The sequence below is a fragment of the Scatophagus argus genome, chromosome 5, assembly GCF_020382885.2.
Source record: "Scatophagus argus isolate fScaArg1 chromosome 5, fScaArg1.pri, whole genome shotgun sequence".
Taxonomy (NCBI): domain Eukaryota; kingdom Metazoa; phylum Chordata; class Actinopteri; family Scatophagidae; genus Scatophagus; species Scatophagus argus.
In genome coordinates this window covers 17,695,225-17,716,839 of record NC_058497.1, presented here as the reverse complement: position 1 = coordinate 17,716,839, position 21,615 = coordinate 17,695,225, and the positions used below count along the sequence as shown (strand labels likewise).

At 40.8% G+C, this 21,615-nt stretch overlaps 3 protein-coding genes across 3 annotated transcripts; all 3 read right to left on the bottom strand.

The window, feature by feature from the left end:
- Positions 1 to 694: 694 nt before the first annotated feature.
- On the bottom strand, positions 695 to 7,027 carry LOC124059183 (extracellular calcium-sensing receptor-like). The gene is made up of 8 exons (XM_046389007.1): positions 6,701 to 7,027; positions 6,193 to 6,487; positions 5,792 to 6,081; positions 5,203 to 5,498; positions 3,605 to 3,810; positions 3,256 to 3,477; positions 1,672 to 1,795; positions 695 to 1,593 (listed from the first exon to the last, which is right to left on the bottom strand). The coding sequence occupies exons 1-8, from the start codon at positions 7,009 to 7,011 to the stop codon at positions 695 to 697; spliced, it is 2,643 nt and encodes an 880-aa protein (XP_046244963.1). The 5' UTR covers positions 7,012 to 7,027.
- A 384-nt stretch (positions 7,028 to 7,411) lies between these two features.
- Positions 7,412 to 16,814, bottom strand: LOC124059182 (extracellular calcium-sensing receptor-like). Its single transcript, XM_046389006.1, is given in 8 exon segments — positions 7,412 to 8,361; positions 8,444 to 8,567; positions 13,307 to 13,528; positions 13,712 to 13,917; positions 14,919 to 15,214; positions 15,531 to 15,820; positions 15,919 to 16,213; positions 16,618 to 16,814. Coding segments are annotated over 8 exon segments (2,490 nt in total). The 5' UTR covers positions 16,725 to 16,814.
- A 348-nt stretch (positions 16,815 to 17,162) lies between these two features.
- LOC124059383 (extracellular calcium-sensing receptor-like) lies at positions 17,163 to 21,600 on the bottom strand. Its single transcript, XM_046389327.1, has 5 exons — positions 21,288 to 21,600; positions 20,291 to 20,496; positions 19,956 to 20,177; positions 18,376 to 18,499; positions 17,163 to 18,297 (listed from the first exon to the last, which is right to left on the bottom strand). Exons 1-5 carry the CDS (start codon positions 21,538 to 21,540, stop codon positions 17,399 to 17,401), a joined length of 1,704 nt encoding a protein of 567 aa, XP_046245283.1. The 5' UTR covers positions 21,541 to 21,600; the 3' UTR covers positions 17,163 to 17,398.
- Between the last annotated feature and the right edge of the window lie 15 nt (positions 21,601 to 21,615).

Sequence of the window (21,615 nt, the reverse complement as noted above, 5' to 3'; positions counted from 1 at the left end):
TTATTTGGAGCTCCATTCTGTCTTAAATACATCACAAAATGTATTGTTTGATTTGATATGCTTTTTAATAAATTTCCAAATGGTCATTGATATTGTTCTCAATGTAGTCATGTTTGAATAAATACCATTTATTGTGAGAAAGAGAAAACAAGAAATCATGTTTAAAGACATCAAAAAACGGTTAATTAAACAATATTTGAATATGGAATATGGGAATACTTAAAACATCAAGGTGACAAACATAGTGAATGTCTGCAACATCTGCTCTACGCCGATATTTTATGATACATAGTATTGAAGCTTCTTGGTTCACGTTCTTCCTCATGTTGGTGTGTGCATATTGGGTCCTCTGCTTTGTAACTCATAAAAGGGTCATTATATTCGGCTTTATTCTCTCTTGAATGAATCACAAGATTCATACTTGACATAAAGCAGCAAAATGTTGTGACAAAACCCAGAACCACTCATTCTTGTTATGTATGTATACTTTATTCAGTAAAAGCCTTTTGTAAAAAAGACAAAAACATATTTAAGGACATTAGAAAATTGATAACTAAAAAACAATTTACTTGAACAATCTTATACATAAAAAAGTTGACATAAAGTGAAAACTGTGTTGAAAGTGTGCAACATGGGCTCTACAACTATATTTTAAGATATATCTTAACTGTTTCAAAACCTCATATATCTTACATTAATTTTTGTTCATTAAATGTTTCTTTGTGTTCTTCTCTGGTCTAAACAATATGATGAAACACTTTGGAGCAAATATACACAGAATTAACCCAAAACCAGAGGCCAGAATGGCAAATATCTCCACAGCCACAGTAAATTTCCCAGGAGAGCTGACATACGCTGGGATAAAGGTGATCCACACTGCACAGAATATCAACATGCTGAAGGTGATAAGCTTGGCTTCATTAAAGTTATCAGGTAGTTTGCGGGCTAAGACAGCTAACACTAAGCAAAAGGCAGCCAGCAGGCCGATGTACCCGAGCACAACCCAGAACCCAATATCTGAGCCCAATGCACACTCCAGGATGATCCTCTCTTTGTATGTGGTCAGGTTTTTCATAGGAAAAGGGGGACTAAGAACCAACCAAATGGTACATATTAAAACTTGAACAAATGTAAAAGACACCACAGTCATTCTTTGCTGTGGAGGACCAAACCATTTCATGACGTTACTACCTGGGAGTGTAGCTTTGAAGGCCATCAGCACAACTATTGTTTTCCCAAGAACACAAGAGATGCAGAGGACGAAGGTGATCCCAAATGCTGTGTGGCGCAGCATGCAGGACCATTTAGAGGGTGCTCCAATGAAAGTTAATGAACATAAGAAACAGAGAGTCAGGGAGAAGAGCAGCAGGAAGCTCAGCTCAGAGTTGTTGGCCCTGACAATCGGGGATGTCCTGTGACGAAAGAACACAGCCGCTGTTATAATGGCAAGACAGGCACCAGCAACTGAGAATGCAGCCAGGATGATTCCTAGGACCTCGTCAAAGGACAGAAACTCTACAGGTTTGGGGAGACAAGTGTCTCTCTCTGCATTAGGCCAGAACTCCTTGGGGCAAGGGAAACAATCAGGAGAATCTGAAACAAAAACAACCCAAAATGAACTTTTAGTGGGCAAATATTTGATGTTGACATGCATGACAACCAAAAAGTTACCTGTAGCATTGCTAATCTCTCCCTCAGGACACAGCATACAATCATAACAGCAGATGGGTTTTCCTTTCTGCAGCACTTGACGAGTTCCTGGGGGACAGCTGTCACTGCACACTGACACAGGGACCTGACATGGAGATACAATCAAACTCTGTCATTCCTACACAGGTAGTATTACTTCAGGTAGTACTACTTTTTTCATACACCTAAGTTTGGAACATAGCTTTGAAATAAGTGGATGAATTTTCTTGTCTTCTCTCGTGTGTGACAACTCATATGCTGTCTTGGCAGTAAATCTAATGACAGAAAGTTCAACTCCCCCTCCTGTCACTTCAGTGCAAAGTCCATTTTTTCCTTGTTTTTGCGGATGATTTCTCTCACATCTTTTTCCACAAACACTGTAAGAAAACCCCTAATGCCTTGTCAAAAATCTTCTCCTGTCTCAATCAATGACTTCACTGACACGAGAGCTCCCCAAAAGTCAAGCTGCCATAAAAACTTGATGTCCCCTTGGTGTCTGACAGGTTTAGCTCCAATTGCTAAACCCCTAACCCTCACAGTCTTTCCAAAATGAGACAAACATGAAACAGCACTTCGTTTAAGTTTTGTCACAACTCTACTTAGTCAGTTTTAAGAAAAGATCAGAGATATTTGTTTGCACATGGGATGCAAACTCTTTTCTTAGATGAAAGCTGACTGCTTTTATCAACACAAGTTGAGTCCCTCACTCAGGTGAATTGCATTTTAAAGTCACTTGAGTCACCAAGACAGACATCGAGAGCTTGGTGAATTCCCCACCAGCCCCAACACCAACAGGTCATGCACACAACAACTACCAGCCAAGACATTTAGCTCACGGTTTTGTGTCTGCTAACTTGAATGTGATAAAATGATTTGTGTGGCTGTTTCAGACTTTCCAAAAAGGCAAAACCCTCTGGTTTGAGTGAGTGAGACCACTAAATTAGTGAATGAGTGAGCATATTTCAGACCTTCAGCTCAGGACAGGAAGTGGACTCTGAGCTGAGACACAGCTGAGACAGTTGATGTCACAGTTGCACAGTAACATGTGCTGTTGTGTAGCCTTCACCAACAAGCCAAAAGGAAATCTGTCTTTATGTATTCTACCTCTACCAGCAGTTCTTGTTGGTAGTAAATCACCTAAGCAGGAGGACAGAGGACAAGATGAATGGCTGATAATAACTGTTGTCCGTTGATTCAGTTGTAATTCTGTCGGCTCTGCAGCATATTACACAAGCTAGCTATCCTACAAATTGGACAAGCAATTTAGTGTATTCAGTAGTTTTTTTCGTTTCAAAATCATTAAATTCTGTAAATGCATTGCAGCAAAAACACTACAATAAATTCAAAAGAAGAATGTAAAAAATATCACAGCAAGCAGTGCATCCATCCATCCATGTTCTACACTGCTTATCAGTCAGGGTCTACGGCTGGAGCCTATCCCAGCTCACAGCAAGCAGTCCTTTCTTTCAAATAAGAACTGAACTTTACTACTTTAACTTGTATAAAAGTAACATTTGACCTGAGCATATATACACTTAGTTGGGTACTTTGCCCATCAATGCTTACTTGGGTTCTACCCTCCACCCAGGTGAGGTTCCTGTTGATACTGAACTCCTGGCCTGCTGGCAGTGATGCATCATAGAAACCTACTGTCACCAACTCAGTGCTGCCACTTTCACTTTTTTGCCAGTTAACCAGCTCATATGTGGCCACAGGATCCCCATTGGCATCAAATGACACATCATAACCATTTTGGGAAAATTTTACTTTCTTTAGCTCAGTGAGAAGCTTTGAGGATGAATGAAAGTAAAACAAGGAAGGAGAAAAATGACATCTTATAAAAAACATAAATAATAAATTTCATATAAATCACATAAAAGAGCACTAGGGTGTTCACCTGTTCAATTTGACTGACCTGTCTGGACTCTGTCCTGGCGATTTTATCACACTTAGTAGTTGAATTTGTTTCCTGACACACTGAATTATGAATGGCATGTGCTATTGCATAAACAGCCTTGTACACCATGTTAGTGATTCGGAGCTGAGATGTGTCAGTGTATGGACTCTGCAGCGTCTGTATGTCTTCAGATCCATCACACACTCTCTCATCCACGGCTGCAGCTGAAAACACACAGAGACAGAAGAAGGTGTTTCTAATTTTAACAATTATATTCCACTAGAATTAATTGCTGTGTTTATCATTCTGTTCCTGCTATATTTTTGTTTTATTCAAACTGCCTGCACAAATTCACATATTTGTATTGTTTTCATAAAACATGTTTATTTTACATTAGATTTTAATGCATCATTTTACAGACATGTCCATCCATCCATTTTCTATACCGCTTATCCGTCAGGTTTGCGGGGGAGCTGGAGCCTATCCCAGCTGACTACGGGCGAGAGGCGGGGTTCACCCTGGACTGGTCGTCAGTCAATCGCAGGGCCAACACACAAAGACAAACAATCACACACTCTCACACTCACACCTAGGGGCAATTTAGAGTAGCCAATTAACCTAATGTGCATGTTTTTGGTATTGTGGGAGGAAGCCGGAGTACCCGGAGAAAACCCACGCAGGCACAGGGAGAACATGCAAACTCCACATAGAAGGGCCCAGACTGGGATTCAAACCTGGAACCCTCTTGCTATGAGGCGACAGTGCTAACCACTGCACCACCGTGCTGCCCTTCACAGACATGCCTTCATGTATTTTCCTTTAAATCTTTACTGTGTCAGTTTTTATCAGGCCTGTTTGTCTCAGCATCATGAACACCAACTCATGCTTTCATGTTTACACAAATTTCTTCTTTCATGGTTTGTGGCCTTTATAAAAGACAAAAACAGGACATCACTTTCCCAGTGAAATCACCAAACTGACTTGAACTGTTTCAAAGTTGTTAAAATAAAGACATGATCTGAAACCACTTTTATTAAAATAGCCGAATTCACCCTGTTAATAGATTTTTAATATTACGATCACACTTCTTTAACTTAGAGTGGCAGACTGTAAATATAATATCTGCTTATATTCAGGCCTTCAGTTTAAGTATAAACCACTGCTGCTAAGTTCATACAAAATCTTCACAGGACCTAAAGTTGAAATAATCAAGTAAGATTATTCACAAAGCTGCAAGATCTGTCCGCGTCATGTTCTTGTTCAATATTACTGTAGTATATTGCCATCTCTACAGAAATCTGTGGCCTGATCATAAAGCAGCAGATCACTTTGTAACACAGTGAGCTCCACTCAAAATTACAATCAACACAACAAATCTTAATGGTTGATTTGTTGAAATTATAAGGTAAGATTATTCGCAGAGCTGCATCTTCTGTCCACCTCACGTCTTTGCTCGATATCAATTGATTTTCCACAAATCTGTGCTTTGATCTTAAAGCAGCTGATGATGTTTTAACACAATAAGCTCCACTCAAGCAAACGATCAACACAACAACACAACCATAAGGCCAAATTGTGAATAACATCAGTGATAAAAATCAACATTACTAGCTCACGTTTTCCCAGCCTGCAGTTGAATGCCTCCTCCCAGAACTCAGTAAGCAGTGGAGACGCAGCCACTTTGGAGGGAGAGAGATCCAGCAAGAATTCTCTCAGACCTGGAATGACAGATCGCTGAATCCCAAATCCAACAGCTCCAGCACAGAAGCTGAACCTCAGCAGGTCCCGGTTTGTTACCCAGGATTCACTGCCGATCCACTGGCGAGGAGGGGAGGGCTCCAATGACAGCTCCTCCATTAAGATCCTGAATTCTGTAGAAGCTACAAATGCTACGATAACCATTGCTGTTGACCTGGAGACACACACAGAACCTTAAATTATACAAAGCAAGTATCAAGACTAGTAAAAGAAAGAAACACAAGAGACACTTTTTTGTGTTGGAAATTTACAGCATGCATGTCACACACTATTTTTTATTAACAAGATCTGCAATGAATATGAGACAATTAAAAATCATAACAATGTTCAACAGACAATTTCCTGAGAAGATTGATTTTGATTTATTCTTATCAAAACAATTGGGGTTTTGTGTGCAAAAGGTCAGTGTCACACAGGGAACAAAAGCGCAATCGGTGATACAGAAACCTGCGGATAACGTCTGCTACTCTCTGGATCCTGCTGCGTGGGTGGTCACGGTGGAAAGATTCAGAGTATTCCACACAGATCCCCTCCTTCTGGGCTGCTTGCAGGAAAGTCGCCATGCCGTTATTGCCATAGTCCGAATCCGAGCGGACAGCACCTATCCAAGTCCAGCCAAAGTGTTTCACCAGCTTGGCCAGCGCGTCAGCCTGGAACTGATCACTCGGGATTGTTCTGAAGAAAGTCGGGAACTGCTGCTTATCGGACAGACACGCACAAGTGGCAAAGTGGCTCACCTGAAGGAAAACAGAAATGCAATTCTTCAACGAGACAGCCAAAAATATGAATAAATAAACAGCACTGGCCTATAAAAATAATGTATCTTGCCAGTAATCCAAAGTATTTACGAGAGGAATGTCAAAGGCTCCGATGATGCGCGACATGCTGATGGATCGCGTGGAACTAGACTCAGCGACGATGGCCTTCACCATACCTGATTGTAAGCAACTATCGCCCGTGTAAAACACCGGGTCGAGACCATTTAATAGCTGGAACGCTATATGCGTCGACAAAGGCACCGCGCCACACGAGTCGTGGATCAGATAACCGAGTTTGATGCCTGGCAGCAGCTCCGAGCTGTCGTTAATCTCCTCGATGGCGAAGATCATTGCGCGTGAGAAGCGCAGTTCACGGGCCTCAATGCTGCACACAGACACTCGTGTCACTGTGCGAATTTACATATAAACAGGACAATTAAGAAAACAAAAACATTTTAAAAACATTTTTAGTTGGGGAATTCTAAAGGAAAATGTAGCAACCTTTTGTTCTTTGCACATCATACAGTTGAAAACATTTCAATCATCACATATTCGACCATATTCTTTTCCATCACTTCTCCCTCTCCCTCTTACTAACCTCCCTGTGCACTTTAGAGGCTCGGGCATGGTGGTGTAGTTATGCGTCTCTGTGTGTCTGTAGCGGTGTATGGAGAAAACACCTCCAATAACGTAGTCTCCATCCATTGAGAATGCAGGCAGACGACTGGTACCCTGAAGCTTACATTTCACAGATGAGGCCTCAGTGCTGACCCCAGCACCACTCCTATCCTCTGTAAGCCCAGCCCTTTGTTTCACAGCATCTCTAGAGTCATTGAAGACAAGAGCTGAGTTCAGCCCACGCAAAACCAGAGACAGAAAGTGGCCAATAAACAGAGTTGAGATCTCCATCACTTCTGTGTCGCATTTGAGCATACTGTATGTGTTTTCATTGCTTTATATAATTCTTTTGACGACATCCCTCTTTTCAGTATACATCAACTTACTCCACCCCTACTGAGCTGTGGCTGGTCCCTTTACCAGCTCTTTTTTTTTGGGGGGGGGGGGGGTCTGTCTTAAATCAATTATGTCTTAATTGTTGAAAATAATGTGACAAAACTCATTCCCAAACTCACTGAGTTTAGATTTTATTTAAGACATGGCATTTTTTGTATGAAAAATGCAAACCCATATCAAAGGAAATTCAGCAATCTACAATTAAAATATTTTATTTATCAAACTTGTATATGAGAAAACTTAAATTAACTAGATGAAAAAAGAGTGTTCATTGTGTGTAACATGTGCTCTACAACTATATTTTATGATGCATATTAACTGTTTCATAATCCCTGATGTCTTATGTTCAGTTTTTGTTCATTAAATGTTTCTTTGTGTTCTTCTCTGGTTTAAACAATATGATGAAACACTTTGGAGCAAATATACACAGAATTAATCCAAAACTGGAGGCCAGAATGGCAAATATCTCCACAGCCACAGTAAATTTCCCAGGAGAGCTGACATATGCTGGGATAAAGGTGATCCACACTGCACAGAATATCAACATGCTGAAGGTGATAAGCTTGGCTTCATTAAAGTTATCAGGTAGTTTGCGGGCTAAGACAGCTAACACTAAGCAAAAGACAGCCAGCAGGCCGATGTACCCGAGCACAGCCCAGAACCCAATATCTGATCCCAATGCACACTCCAGGATGATCCTCTCTTTGTATGTGGTCAGGTTTTTCATCGGAAAAGGGGGACTAAGAACCAACCAAATGGTACTTATTAAAACTTGAACAAATGTAAAAGACATCACAGTCATTCTTTGCTGTGGAGGACCAAACCATTTCATGACGTTACTACCTGGGAGTGTAGCTTTGAAGGCCATCAACACAACTATTGTTTTCCCAAGAACACAAGAGATGCAGAGGACGAAGGTGATCCCAAATGCTGTGTGGCGCAGCATGCAGGACCACTTAGTGGGTGCTCCAATAAAAGTTAATGAACATAAGAAACAGAGAGTCAGGGAGAAGAGCAGCAGGAAGCTCAGCTCAGAGTTGTTGGCCCTGACAATCGGGGATGTCCTGTGATGAAAGAACACAGCCGCTGTTATAATGGCAAGACAGGCACCAGCAACTGAGAATGCAGCCAGGATGATTCCTAGGACCTCGTCAAAGGACAGAAACTCTACAGGTTTAGGGAGACAAGAGTATCTCTCTTCGTTAGGCCAGAACTCCTTGGGGCAAGGGAAACAATCAGGAGAATCTGAAACAAAAACAAGCAAGAAGGACTTTCAGCAGTCAAGTATTTGATGTTGTCGACATACATATTAGAAACAAAGCGTTACCTGTGGCATTGCTAATCTCTCCCTCAGGACACAGTATGCAATCATAACAGCAGATGGGTTTTCCTTTCTGCAGCACTTTACGAGTTCCTGGAGGACAGCTGTCACTGCACACTGACACAGGGACCTGACATGGAGATACAAACAAACTCACTAATTCCTTTGAAGATCCTGTTTCTCTTTGGTTTGATGTATAATTTCGATGTCAGGGGATACATTTTCATTTCAATAAACTCCAACTTTGACTCCCATAATGGTGCCATCTAGGGTGGGAACAGGAAGGTGTGTTCAGCTGAAGTGGTTATAAAGCGGGCTACATATGTGCGTCTCATGGTCAGATACATCCCACTGCCAAAACTGTCTGATGGCTTCGTCAAGACTCATCACTCAGTGAGTTTGGGGGCAGCTATGCAAATTCCCCTTCATGTATGTTCCTGCAGACAGTCTAGGTAGATGATCAAACAAACCTATTTTGTGCTTCCTCACCTGACAGGTGCACTGTGTAGTCAGAGTTCATGAGGAGAGCACATGAACGTTATTGTTCGGACAGCTCATCACTGAATGTTAAGTGGTGGTCCACAAGTGGTCAGCCATCCATTGTGACAGCTTTATCCCGCCACAGCAGGGTCAGCCTCACTACCGAGAACCCAATATGTGGTGCCACTCAGTCATCCTGTCACTGCTCAGCAGCTTGTGAGTCCAAAGAATAGATGGCAACATCAGGAGGCATGTTACCAAACAATAAACAGCAGATGAAAGGACTTTAAGCAGAAAAGGACAATGCAAGGTCAATTCCTCCCTACACACTGTTCATTCACCTTCATACCACCCTTATCCACATGCTACACATCAGAGCTGTTATGATAGCCTCTCATGACCAGAAATGGATTACCCCACTTGGATTCTGAGCCCTGGCATGTGTGCAATAGATACCCAGGCTTCTCATCTTCAGGGTTGCCCAGAGTTGCTACAAGTAGCCAGTCCTACAGCCGAGAAAAAAGAAGTGAGCGACAAGTCTGCTGTTCAAGTTGATCTCCCAGTTGTCTACACAAAAGGCTTAGTATACCCGTGAGCCATGCTCACATTCCCACTTCTGAGACAGGTAAACAGAATTAATAGATGAAATTCAACCACTGAAGGACTATGATCTAAGGCTGCTGATAAGTTACAACTGCTCTAGAGCCATGGCTCCCAGGCAGATCATTTTGGGAAGAGACAAAGAAGATATATGGACACATTTTGGACAGAGTATTGTGTGCTGCTCATCACAAGGTCATGATTTGTTAAGCACAAAAAACAAACAAACCTGTGTCACAGAATCATTGTGAAAGAGCTGCCTTCACATTCTGTAGTCTGACATCAAGGAAGGCAGTGAAGACAGCAAAACAGCGTCATAAGATGACATCACTTTCCTCAACAAACTAGACAAGGGCATAAGGAAAAACTGCGAAGAGGAAGACACTAGTTTTAAGCGTAACTCTTAACAGTCATTCTGCACGTCATGCACACACCCTCATCATTTAAAACACTCAAAGAAATGCATATGATGCAGCTTTTAAGTTAAAAGCAATCAAACTGTCTGTCCAAGAAGGAAATAGAGCTGCTGCACGTAAGAACTGCCGCAATGCAAAAAGATGACAAAAGCTTTCAGAGGTAATAAAAGCAGATGGCCCAAACTTGAAAACGTATGTCATGTTACAATGTGGACACCTGCAGCTTATAGTCAAGTTCGACCTATATATGTACAATTATTTTTTTTCTTTTTAAATTTGGTGCGTTCGGCTTATACTCAGGTGCGTTCTGTACTCCAGAAAACACGGTATATGACCATTATGAAATGCCTCTTCCCTTTAAAGACAGATACAGCTTGCCCAGCACTAAAGACTCAGAACCACCTCAATGGAAAACTGCAAAGTAGATATAAGGAGCATTATGTCAAATTCATGGAAGGGGTTGTAGAAAGGGGGGATTCAGAGCAGATCAAAGACAATGGGAGTGAAGGTGAAAAACTGTGCATTGCCCATCACAGTATTATCACATAAAGAAGCCAAATAAACATTGTGTTTTCAATTAATCTGCCAGATACAAAGTTACCAGCATCTCCTCAATTCAATTGCTGAGTTTCAAAGGGCCAGAAAGACAGAACTGCATAATTTCTCTGATGCCAACATAGAGGGTTATGGGCATATACCTCAGGCTTCAAAATGGAAAGGGAAATGCTGACTGCACCCAAGTCGTAGAAAAATCATGTCTCACTAACTAATTAACTAACTAACTAATCCAATAGAATAGCTCAAACATTGCATAATTAAAGACATCCAGAAAAATGTGTACCAGCAAGAGGTGAAGCTGCCAACCATGAGAATTCCCCTACCATCTCACAATCAGCTGTACACTATCAATACTTTCCTTGACAAAGATGGTGTCTTCAAGGTGGGAGGAAGACCGTCCAACTCAGCTCTTCTCAACTCTATCATGCAATCATCCCAAAAGATCATCACGTCACAAAGCTGATGATTGCTCATCATAACAAAAGAATGAAACATCAAGGTAAAGGTCTCACCATTAATGAAATCAGAGCCAATGGCTACTGGATACCAAGAATCAATCAGACAGTAGAATTCTACATTTGTCACCTGTCGATGACATCAGAAACCAATGGAAAAACAAAGGATGGTCTTTTCGTTACGTATCCAGAAAGAAACGAGAATAAGAGATATTGTCTTCCCTTTAGTTCCTTCAGCTCTTGTGCAATTCATATCGAAATGCTTGAAGATGTGTCCACAGATGCTATCAATGGTCTTCAATGTTTCATTGCCATATGTGGCACCATCCATCAGATCAATTCTGATCAAGGAGGCAACATTGTTGGAGCCAGAAAAGAACTCAAAGAAGCTTTCAAGGAAAATTAATGCGCATTCACCACATTCCTTGCTGAGAAACAATAGACGTATATAGCAAGAAAAAGTGGTGACATGTTCAATACCTCACATGTTCAATATTCCCATTTCCTGATGGGAAGAGGAATACTTAGCCCACATCACCCTCAGACAGCATCTGCACAACACAGGAAAGAATCTACAAGTTGGAGATATTGTAAAAATAAAGGGAGATGATGTGCACAGAAACAAGTGGAGATTCAGAAACTGTTAGTGATAGTGATGGACGACTAAAGAGAGTCAAGGTCCTTGCCCAGTGCAGAAGCTGGTCCTACTGCTGAACATAGGTTAATTCTCAAAATATACAATTCCTATGGCTTTGCATCCTACATGGCTTATAAATGTTCTTTACGTAACTTATCTGTGCCTATGTGGGGAAGGTTGTTTTAGTTTGGAACCATTTCACTCATGATTGGTGGGGGTTTAGATGACTCATGTTAAGGACTATTAATGAAATAACCACTTCCTGTAAGATTTTATTTTGTTAGTGCCATCTTTTAAATTACTTGTCTCTTATTTTGACACTCCCCTGGTGGAAAAGGTATTTGGCTGTATGTTTTGTAAATTGATGTCACTCCCTGAGGAAAGTAAGGTTACTCCATGCTGTTCTGCATTATGAAGTTTTTCACAGTTGATAATGGAGCACCTCACTGGAATGGGAACAATGTATTTAGTTTTTAAACAGACACTAACTTTCTAGCCTTTCATACACATATTACAAGGTTATAGCTCGATAAACATTTTTGTTAATGTACATGTATCATTAGTATGGCTTTAACGAAACATTTATATGTTTGATGTCATTCATTCTCTTACTGTGTTTTCAGAAGGCTAAAATGGAAATGAAAGTCTATTTGTGTTCACATAAGGCTTACAGCTGAACACAAAAAAGGCTTCTAGAAACATCAGTACATTTCACCATTGTCTGGCTGGGGTTTGCTCACAGGGGGTGGACTCAGAGCTGGGGGAACGATTTCTGATTGGAAACAAATGCTAACCTTGCTTTTGTTAGAGGGCTAAGTTGATACAGTTATTTGCGTGATACATTCCTGCAAACACGGCTGATGTCAGAGTGGCACAGTAGTGTATTAACTGGTCTCATATCATCCTCACAGTTTGCACTGTAGAGGCAGGAGGGGGCAAGTCAGTCAGCAGGTTAGTAGAGATGAGCACTGGCCCCTATCTAGTCAGTAAACAGAGTGGTTTGTTTCAAATGACCGATTCATCACTTGCACACAAATAGTTGGGATGAGATTTGTAGAAATGTCAAATTCCAATATTTTATGCTTGTAAATGGGCAGATCAATAAAAAACACAAAATATATAAATGAAAAAAAAATGATCTACTCTTTACTCAGCCTCTCATCTGCCACTGTTTTGTTTTAAACTAACGCAGCTCACCAGCTTAGCTGAGGGCAAACTGTTACAAACAAACATGAAAGCTGTGTGTATGTATTCTACCTGTTTAACTTAGCTGATAATGTATTTTAAAACTGACTCAATTCTTTTACGTTAAGTTGCTGGCTGAAACAACTCAAATATTCACCCTCCTACCAGCAGTTCTTGCAGGTACAGACTCCTTTAAGCAGCAGAAGGAGGAGGACAGAGGACAGGATGAATGGCTGATGATGTCTATTGATTCAGGGTGTTTTTAAAGGCATTCCTATTGACATTGTAGCCTATGATACAAGCTAGAAATTCAATAAATTCAACAAAAAAATCAGTGCATTCTGAAGTTTTTTTTTAAATTTTTTGTTTAGTTTGTTTTTTTCTTTCAGAAGCAGTAGGTTATGTAAATGCATTGTGGCAAGAATGAACAATGAGCTGACATAAAGAAAATGTGCAAATTTTGAAAATCAAGTAAGAACTGCACAACATATATTTAGACTGGAATAATATTTGACAAGGAGTAATAGACTTTTTTTACCTGTGTGCTGCCCTCCATCCAACTGAGGTTCCTGTTGATACTGAACTCCTGGCCTGCTGGCAGTGATGCATCATAGAAACCTACTGTCACCAACTCAATGCTGCCACTTTCACTCTTTTGCCAGTTAATCAGCTCATATGCGGCCACAGGATCCCCATTGGCATCAAATGACACATCATAACCATTTTGGGAAAAATTTACTTTCTTCAGTTGAGTCAAAACCTGTGAGGGTGAAGTAAAGTAAAACAACAAACGAGAAAAATGATGACTGATGAGGAAAATAAATCAGGAAAAGATACATCATTGTAATTAAAAGACAATGAATGAATTAATATTTGAATTCAAGAAAGGTATATTGAAGTGAAAGTAAGAGCACAGGGGTGTTCATGGTTCATTTTGACTGACCTCTCTGGGCTCTATCCTGGTGATTTTGTCACACTGAGTTGTAGAATTTGTTTCCTGACACACTGAATTATGAATGGCATGTGCTATTGCATAAACAGCCTTGTACACCATGTTAGTGATTCGGAGCTGAGATGTGTCAGTGTACTGGATCTGGAGCGTCTGTATGTCTTCAGATCCATCACACACTCTCTCATCCACGGCTGCAGCTGAAAGCACACAGAGACAGAAGAAGATATAAGAAAAAGATATAACAATAGTATTAATTACTGTGTTTATTATTTTTTTGTTGCTGTCTTTTTGTTTAGTTTAATCTACCCGGAGAAACTCTTATATTGTTTGGATGAGTTCATAACACATGCTTATTACATTTTAATGCAGTGTTTTCAGATGTGTCATTATCTATTTTCTTTTCAATCTTAGCTGATTCAGTTTTTTCCAACTTCATGAGTACAACTTCAAGTCATACAAACACAAAACTGTTTTCCAATATGATCAACAACTGACTTACACCGTTTTAATGTGTTTAAATATAAAATATAAAAATGACCTGAAGTCAATCTCTGTATAATTGCCTGATTTATATTTTAAATAGATTTTTGATTTTCATTTTCTTTCTTCAAATTTGTGGCCTGGAGACTGGTGGTGTAATGTGTGCATATTTTCAGGACTGCAGTTTTAGTAGGTTTCGCTCCTATAAAAAAACTGTGGTCTGATCTGATCTGAAAGCAGCTGAGGAATTTTGAACACAATATGCTCCATTCAAACAGGCAGTCAATAAAACAACACAATCATAAGAATCAAACAAATAATGAAACCATCTTAAAAATCAGCATAACTGGCTCAATTTTTCCCAGCCTGCAATTGAATGCCTCCTCCCAGAACAGAGACTGTCAATTTAATGTGTGCTGGTGTTCATTACTTCAGTTTTAGTATCAACCACTGCAGCCAAGTTAATGCAAAATTTACATAGAATCTAAAATTGAAATGAAATCAAAAGGTAAGATTATTCGCAGAGCTGCATCTTCTGTCCACCTCACGTCTTTGCTCGATATCAGTTGATTTTCCACAAATCTGTGCTTTGATCTTAAAGCAGCTGATGATGTTTTAACACAATAAGCTCCACTCAAGCAAACAATCAACACAAGAACACAACCATAAGCCAAATTGTGAATAACATCAGCGTTAAACATCAGCATAACTGGCTCACTTTTTCCCAGCCTGCAGTTGAATGCCTCCTCCCAGAACTCAGTAAGCAGTGGAGATGCAGCCACTTTGGTGGGAGAGAGATCCAGCAAGAATTCTCTCACACCTGGAATGACAGCTCGCTGAATCCCAAATCCAATGGCTCCAGCACAGAAGCTGAACCTTAACATATCTTGGTTGGTTACCCAGGCCTCACTGCCGATCCACTGGCGAGGAGGAGAGGGCTCAGCTGACAGCTCCTCCAGCAGGAACCTCAAATCTGCAGCAGCCACAAATGCCACAACAACCATCGCTGTTGACCTGGAGAGAAATTAGTTCATCATATGATATAACTATTAAAACTGGTAATAGAGAAAGAGAGACACAGAGAGAGAGTGAGAGAAAAGAAACATGAGAAACACGTTTTTGTGAAGTGAATCTACAGTATGGGTGTCACAGACTCTGCAATAATATCTGCAATAAATATGAGACATAAAAGTTGTAGAAAGAAGTTATATTTGAAAATTGTTCAGCAGAAAATGTTTTCTCTTTGTTGTTTCTCAAAATAATAAGTGTTCTGTGCAAACAAAAAAACCTGTGTCACACGGAAGAAAAGCACAATCAGTGTTATACAAACCTGCGGATAACGTCTGCTACTCTCTGGATCCTGCTGCGTGGGTTTGTCCGATAGAAAGATTCAGAGTATTCCACACAGATCCCCTCCTTCTGGACTGCGTTCAAGAAAGATGCCATGCCGTTATTGCCATAGTCCGTATCCGAGCGAACGGCGCCGACCCAAGTCCAGCCAAAGTGTTTCACCAGCTTGGCCAATGCTTCAGCCTGGAACTGATCACTCGGGATTGTTCTGAAGAAACTCGGGAACTGCTGCTTATCGGACAGACACGCACAAGTGGCAAAGTGGCTCACCTGAAGGAAAACAACAGTGTGAGTCATTTAAAAGACAGGGAAAAATGAGAAATATTAAATAACGAAAATATATTTTGCCAGTAATCTAAAATATTTACTTGAGGAATGTCAAAGGCCCCGATGATGCGCGACATGCTGATGGATGGAGTGGAACTAGACTCACCGATGATGGCCATCACCGCACCTGACTGTGAGCAATTTTCACCTGTGTGAAACACCGGGTCGAGACCATTTAACAGTTGGAAAGCCGCTTGCACCGCCACGGGCACTTCGGCGCACGAGTCGTGGATCTGATAACCGAGTTTGATGCCTGGCAGCAGCTCCGAGCTGTTGTTAATCTCCTCGATAGCGAAGATCATTGCGCGTGAGGAGCGCAGTTCACGGCCCTCAATGCTGCACACAGACACTCATGTCACTGTCCAAATTTACACATAATCAGGATAATTTAGACAAGTGAAAAACATAGTGAAGGAGAAGCTTAATTCATAGTTATGAACAATATATAATAACTGCACAGGATCTAAAACAAATATATATCACAGTTACCTAAATTCCTATATTTAAAACACAGAATTAGATATCAGTCCAAAATTCATGGGAAATTTAATGTACTGGTTAGTAGCAACCTGAAAAAAAAAGTTTTCATTTCTACTGATTCAGATAAAAATTGATTTTGTTAGTTTTCAACAGGACACAAAATATGTACAACATTACTGTGAGCACATCATAGATTTAAAACAGTTCTATTCACATACACTCAAAAATGTTGTCATCCTCCACTTTTCTCTCTTACTAACCTCCCTGCACACTTCAGAGGCTCGGGCATGGTGGTGTAGTGATGCTCCACTGTTTGTCTGTAGCGGTGCATAGAGAAAACACCTCCAATAACGTAGTCACCATCCATTGAGAATGCAGGCAGACGACTGGTACCCTGAAGCTTACATTTCACAGATGAGGCCTCAGTGCTGACCCCAGCACCACTCCTATCCTCTGTAAGCCCAGCCCTTTGTTTGACAGCATCTCCAGAATCATTTAAGACAAGAGCTGAGTTGAGCTCACACGAACCCAGAGACAGAATCAGACCAATAAAAACAGCTGAGATCTCCATCACTCAACTGTCTCTATGTGAGCCTCCTGTATGTGTTTACTGTTTTATGCAGAGTTTCAGAACAAAGTTTCCCTCCCTCTAGTTTGCGTCAGCTGAACATACATCAGAGAAAGAACACCTCTCTTCAGCTCTGATCACTTATCCAGCTTCTTTCTATGGGGTTTGATTTTTCAAATGAATCTCATGATTTATTGGTCCACTGAAATATCATAAATGATTCATTAAAATGTCATAACAGACCTCAGCAACATCAAATCTTGCTATGAATTTAGACTTTATTAGTTCATGACTTTTTAAAAACAAAACAAACAAAAAAAAGGGTCAGGACATTCAAACATTGAAAAATCAATAATATTTATTTACAGATTGTGAACTAAGTGGGAATTAGAGCAACTAGGTGAGAACTGTTGAATGTGGACAACATATGCTTTAAGTACTGTAACTGTCTCAAAACTGTTGATCTTTCAAGATCAATTTTTGTTCATTAAATGTTTCTTTGTGTTCTTCTCTGGCTTAAACAATATGATGAAACACTTTGGAGCAAATATACACAGAATCAATCCAAAACTGGAGGCCAGAATGGCAAAAATCTCCACAGCCACAGTAAATTTCCCAGGAGAGCTGACATACGCTGGGATAAAGGTGATCCACACTGCACAGAATATCAACATGCTGAAGGTGATAAGCTTGGCTTCATTAAAATTATCAGGTAGTTTGCGGGCTAAGACAGCTAACACTAAGCAAAAGGCAGCCAGCAGGCCGATGTACCCGAGCACAACCCAGAACCCAATATCTGAGCCCAATGCACACTCCAGGATGATCCTCTCTTTGTATGTGGTCAGGTTTTTCATTGGAAAAGGGGGACTAAGAACCAACCAAATGGTACATATTAACACTTGAACAAATGTAAAAGACACCACAGTCATTCTTTGCTGTGGAGGACCAAACCATTTCATGACGTTACTACCTGGGAGTGTAGCTTTGAAGGCCATCAACACAACTATTGTTTTCCCAAGAACGCAAGAGATGCAGAGGACGAAGGTGATCCCAAATGCTGTGTGGCGCAGCATGCAGGACCACTTAGTGGGTGCTCCAATGAACGTCAATGAACATAAGAAACAGAGAGTCAGGGAGAAGAGCAGCAGGAAGCTCAGCTCAGAGTTGTTGGCCCTGACAATCGGGGATGTCCTGTGATGAAAGAACACAGCCGCTGTTATAATGGCAAGACAGGCACCAGCAACTGAGAATGCAGCCAGGATGATTCCTAGGACCTCGTCAAAGGACAGAAACTCTACAGGTTTGGGGAGACAAGAGTCTCTCTCTGCATTAGGCCAGAACTCCTTGGGGCAAGGGAAACAATCAGGAGAATCTGAAACAAAAACGACCCATAATGAACTTTTAGTAGGCAAATATTTGATGTTGACATGCATGACAACCAAAAAGTTACCTGTAGCATTGCTAATCTCTCCCTCAGGACACAGTATACAATCATAGCAGCAGATGGGTTTTCCTTTCTGCAGCACTTTACGAGTTCCAGGAGGACAGCTGTCACTGCACACTGACACAGGGACCTGACATGGAGATACAAAACAAAGTCAGTTCAACTGAAATCAGTGCATGGATCAGTGAAAAGAAGAATCTGCTCTGTCACAACGTGTCGGTAAAAAAATATCAATTTATCAGTTGGTCTTGAACAGTGGTCTGCTGCTTTGCACTTGTCAAGCCTCAGCTGGTATACTTGTCATTTGAAGAATGCACATCAGAAATGATGGTGTAACTAACATGAATTGTACAATCATCACATATCTCAAGCTGTTTTCATTGTAGGTCATTGGATATTGGCTCTTTTCATGAAGCACTTATGTAAATATGCACAAGGATCCATTTGGCATCTGTTTGCAATGAATGACTGCAATGAAGTCTCCTCTTCACGGTCTGGCTGACACACAATGCTCTGCTGTTGCATTGCCTTTCTAACTTGCAGAAAGATGATTGAGAGATTGATATTTTGTACAGTCCTAACAGACCTCCAGCTCCAAGGCCTGGAGAGTGAGGGTACTGACTGAGTGAATGATCGATTCCTGCAGCATGTTTCTTTTCCCAGAGGGCAGGGTTAACATGGTGATTGGCTTGACAGATTTCTACAAATATAGTTGATGTCAGGGCGGCACGGTGGTGCAGTGGTTAGCACTGTCGCCTCATAGCAAGAGGGTTCCAGGTTCGAATCCTGGTCTGGGTCCTTCTATGTGGAGTTTGCATGTTCTCCCTGTGCCTGCGTGGGTTTTCTCCGGGTACTCCGGCTTCCTCCCACAATGCCAAAAACATGCACATTAGGTTAATTGGCTACTCTATATTGCCCCTAGGTGTGAGTGTGAGAGTGAGTGGTTGTCTATGTTTGTGTGTTGACTGGCGATCAGTCCAGGGCGTACCCCACCTCTCGCCGTAGTCAGCTGGGATAGGCTCCAGCTCCCCTGCGACCCTGACGAATAAGCGGTATAGAAAATGGATGGATAGTTGATGTCAGACTGGCACAGTAGTGTATAACCTGGTCTCATGCTGTCTTAACAGTTTGCACTATACAGTCAGGAGGGGGCGAGTCAGTGAATGAGTTAGTAGAGTTGAGGACTGGTCCCTCTCATATCAGTGAACACAGTGGATTGTCTCACATGACTGATTCATGATTTGAACAGCAAAAGTCTGGATGACACTCACTCACATTTCTTCTGATTTGGAGAAATGTTGAATGCCAATATTTTATGATGGTGAATGGGCTCACAAATACATCTCTTAAACAAACAAAAGGATGTCATCACACAGAAAGTAGTATGTTTATCTGTCACTGATTTGTTTTAAACAAGTACAGTTCACCAATTCAGATAAAAACAAATTGTTATAAACAAGTTAGAATGAAAGCTGTCTGTATTGTAACTGTTTAACTTAATTTCTAATGCATCATAAAATTTGCTGAATTCATTTAAAATGATCTGTTGGTTGAGAGAGTTGTGAAATTTGTCCATCACTGCTTACTTGTGTTCTACCTTCCATCCAGGTGAGGTTCCTGTTGATACTGAACTCCTGGCCTGCTGGCAGTGATGCATCATAGAAACCTACTGTCACCAATTCAAGGCTGCCACTTTCACTCTTTTGCCAGTTAACCAGCTCATATGTGGCCACAGGATCCCCATTGGCATCAAATGACACATCATAACCATTTTGGGAAAAATTTACTTTCTTCAGCTGAGTGAGAAGCTGTGAGGATGAAGCAAAGTAAGACAGTGATGGTATATTAGTTAGGTATGTTACATTAAAAGCCTCTCTTGAAAGCAAGAGCACTTGGGTATTCATTGTTCATTTCAACTGACCTGTTTGGACTCTATCCTGGTGATTTTGTCACACTGAGTTGTAGAATTTGTTTCCTGACACACTGAATTATGAATGGCATGTGCTATTGCATAAACAGCCTTGTACACCATGTTAGTGATTCGGAGCTGAGATGTGTCAGTGTACTGGCTCTGGAGCGTCTGTATGTCTTCAGATCCATCACACACTCTCTCATCCACGGCTGCAGCTGAAAACACACAGAGACAGAAGGTGATTTTAACTTTGACAAAGATATAACAATAGTATCAATTGCTGTGTTTGTTTTTTTCTTGTTCCTCTTTTGGAGTTTTATGTTACGGACATGCAGAAATTCATACATCTATATTGTACAGATCAGTTCATAAACACGCTGATTCCACATGTTAATGTAGAATTTTACAAACACGTCTTCATCTATTTTTCTTAAAATCTCAAAGCTGTCTTAACTTGTGTCAGGCCTTGTTTTAGTAACTTTTATGGAAACAAATTCATATCAACACAAATCCCTCCTGATATGATGAGAGCATTTATGAAAACAAAAACAGTCCACCATGTTTCCAGTATAATCACAAAGTAACTTGACTTGTTTCTATGTTTTAAAAATATAACAAATATGACGTCATCATATCATAGTCTGAATTATACGGTGAATAGATTTTTATTTTTTAAATATTATCTTTCTTTCCCTTTGTGTCTGCAGACTGTCAATTTAATGTGTGCTGGTGTTCATTACTTCAGTTTTAGTATCAACCACTCCAGCCAAGTTAATGCAAAATCTGCATAGAATGTAAAATTGAAATGAAATTATAAGGTAAGATTATTCGCAGAACTGCATCTTCTGTCCACCTCACGTCTTTGCTCAATATTAATTGATTTTCTACAAATCTGTGCTTCTTAAAGCAGCTGATGACGTTTTAACACAATAAGCTCCACTCAAGCAAACCATTAAGAACAAATTGTGAATAACATCAGTGTTAAACATCAGCATAACTGGCTCACTTTTTCCCAGCCTGCAGTTGAATGCCTCCTCCCAGAACTCAGTAAGCAGTGGAGACGCAGCCACTTTAGTGGGAGAGAGATCCAGCAAGAATTCTCTCAGACCTGGAATGACAGATCGCTGAATCCCAAATCCAATGGCTCCAGCAATCGACCTGAACTTCAGCAAGTCTTTATTGGTTAGCCAGGCCTCACTGCCGATCCACTGACGAGGAGGAGAGGGCTCGGCTGACAGCTCCTCCATTAGGATCCTCATTTCTGGAGGGGCCAAAAATGCAACAACAACCGTTGCTGTCGACCTGAAGAGATACGATTACATTATATTACACCA

Bases quoted from the DNA above. Each gene is read 5' to 3' on its own strand.
- LOC124059383 (XM_046389327.1), bottom strand. From the start codon at position 21,540: ATGAGGATCCTAATGGAGGAGCTGTCAGCCGAGCCCTCTCCTCCTCGT. The intron at 20,497-21,287 runs GTGAGCCAGTTA...GTGTGTTTTCAG, and splicing joins CAACTGCAGGCTGGGAAAAA to CTGCAGCCGTGGATGAGAGA. The intron at 20,178-20,290 runs GTCAGTTGAAAT...TCATCCTCACAG, and splicing joins CCAGGATAGAGTCCAAACAG to CTTCTCACTCAGCTGAAGAA.
- LOC124059183 (XM_046389007.1), bottom strand. From the start codon at position 7,011: ATGGAGATCTCAACTCTGTTTATTGGCCACTTTCTGTCTCTGGTTTTG. The intron at 6,488-6,700 runs GTTAGTAAGAGG...GTCTGTGTGCAG, and splicing joins CCTCTAAAGTGCACAGGGAG to CATTGAGGCCCGTGAACTGC. The intron at 3,811-5,202 runs GTGAGCTAGTAA...GTGTGTTTTCAG, and splicing joins CAACTGCAGGCTGGGAAAAC to CTGCAGCCGTGGATGAGAGA.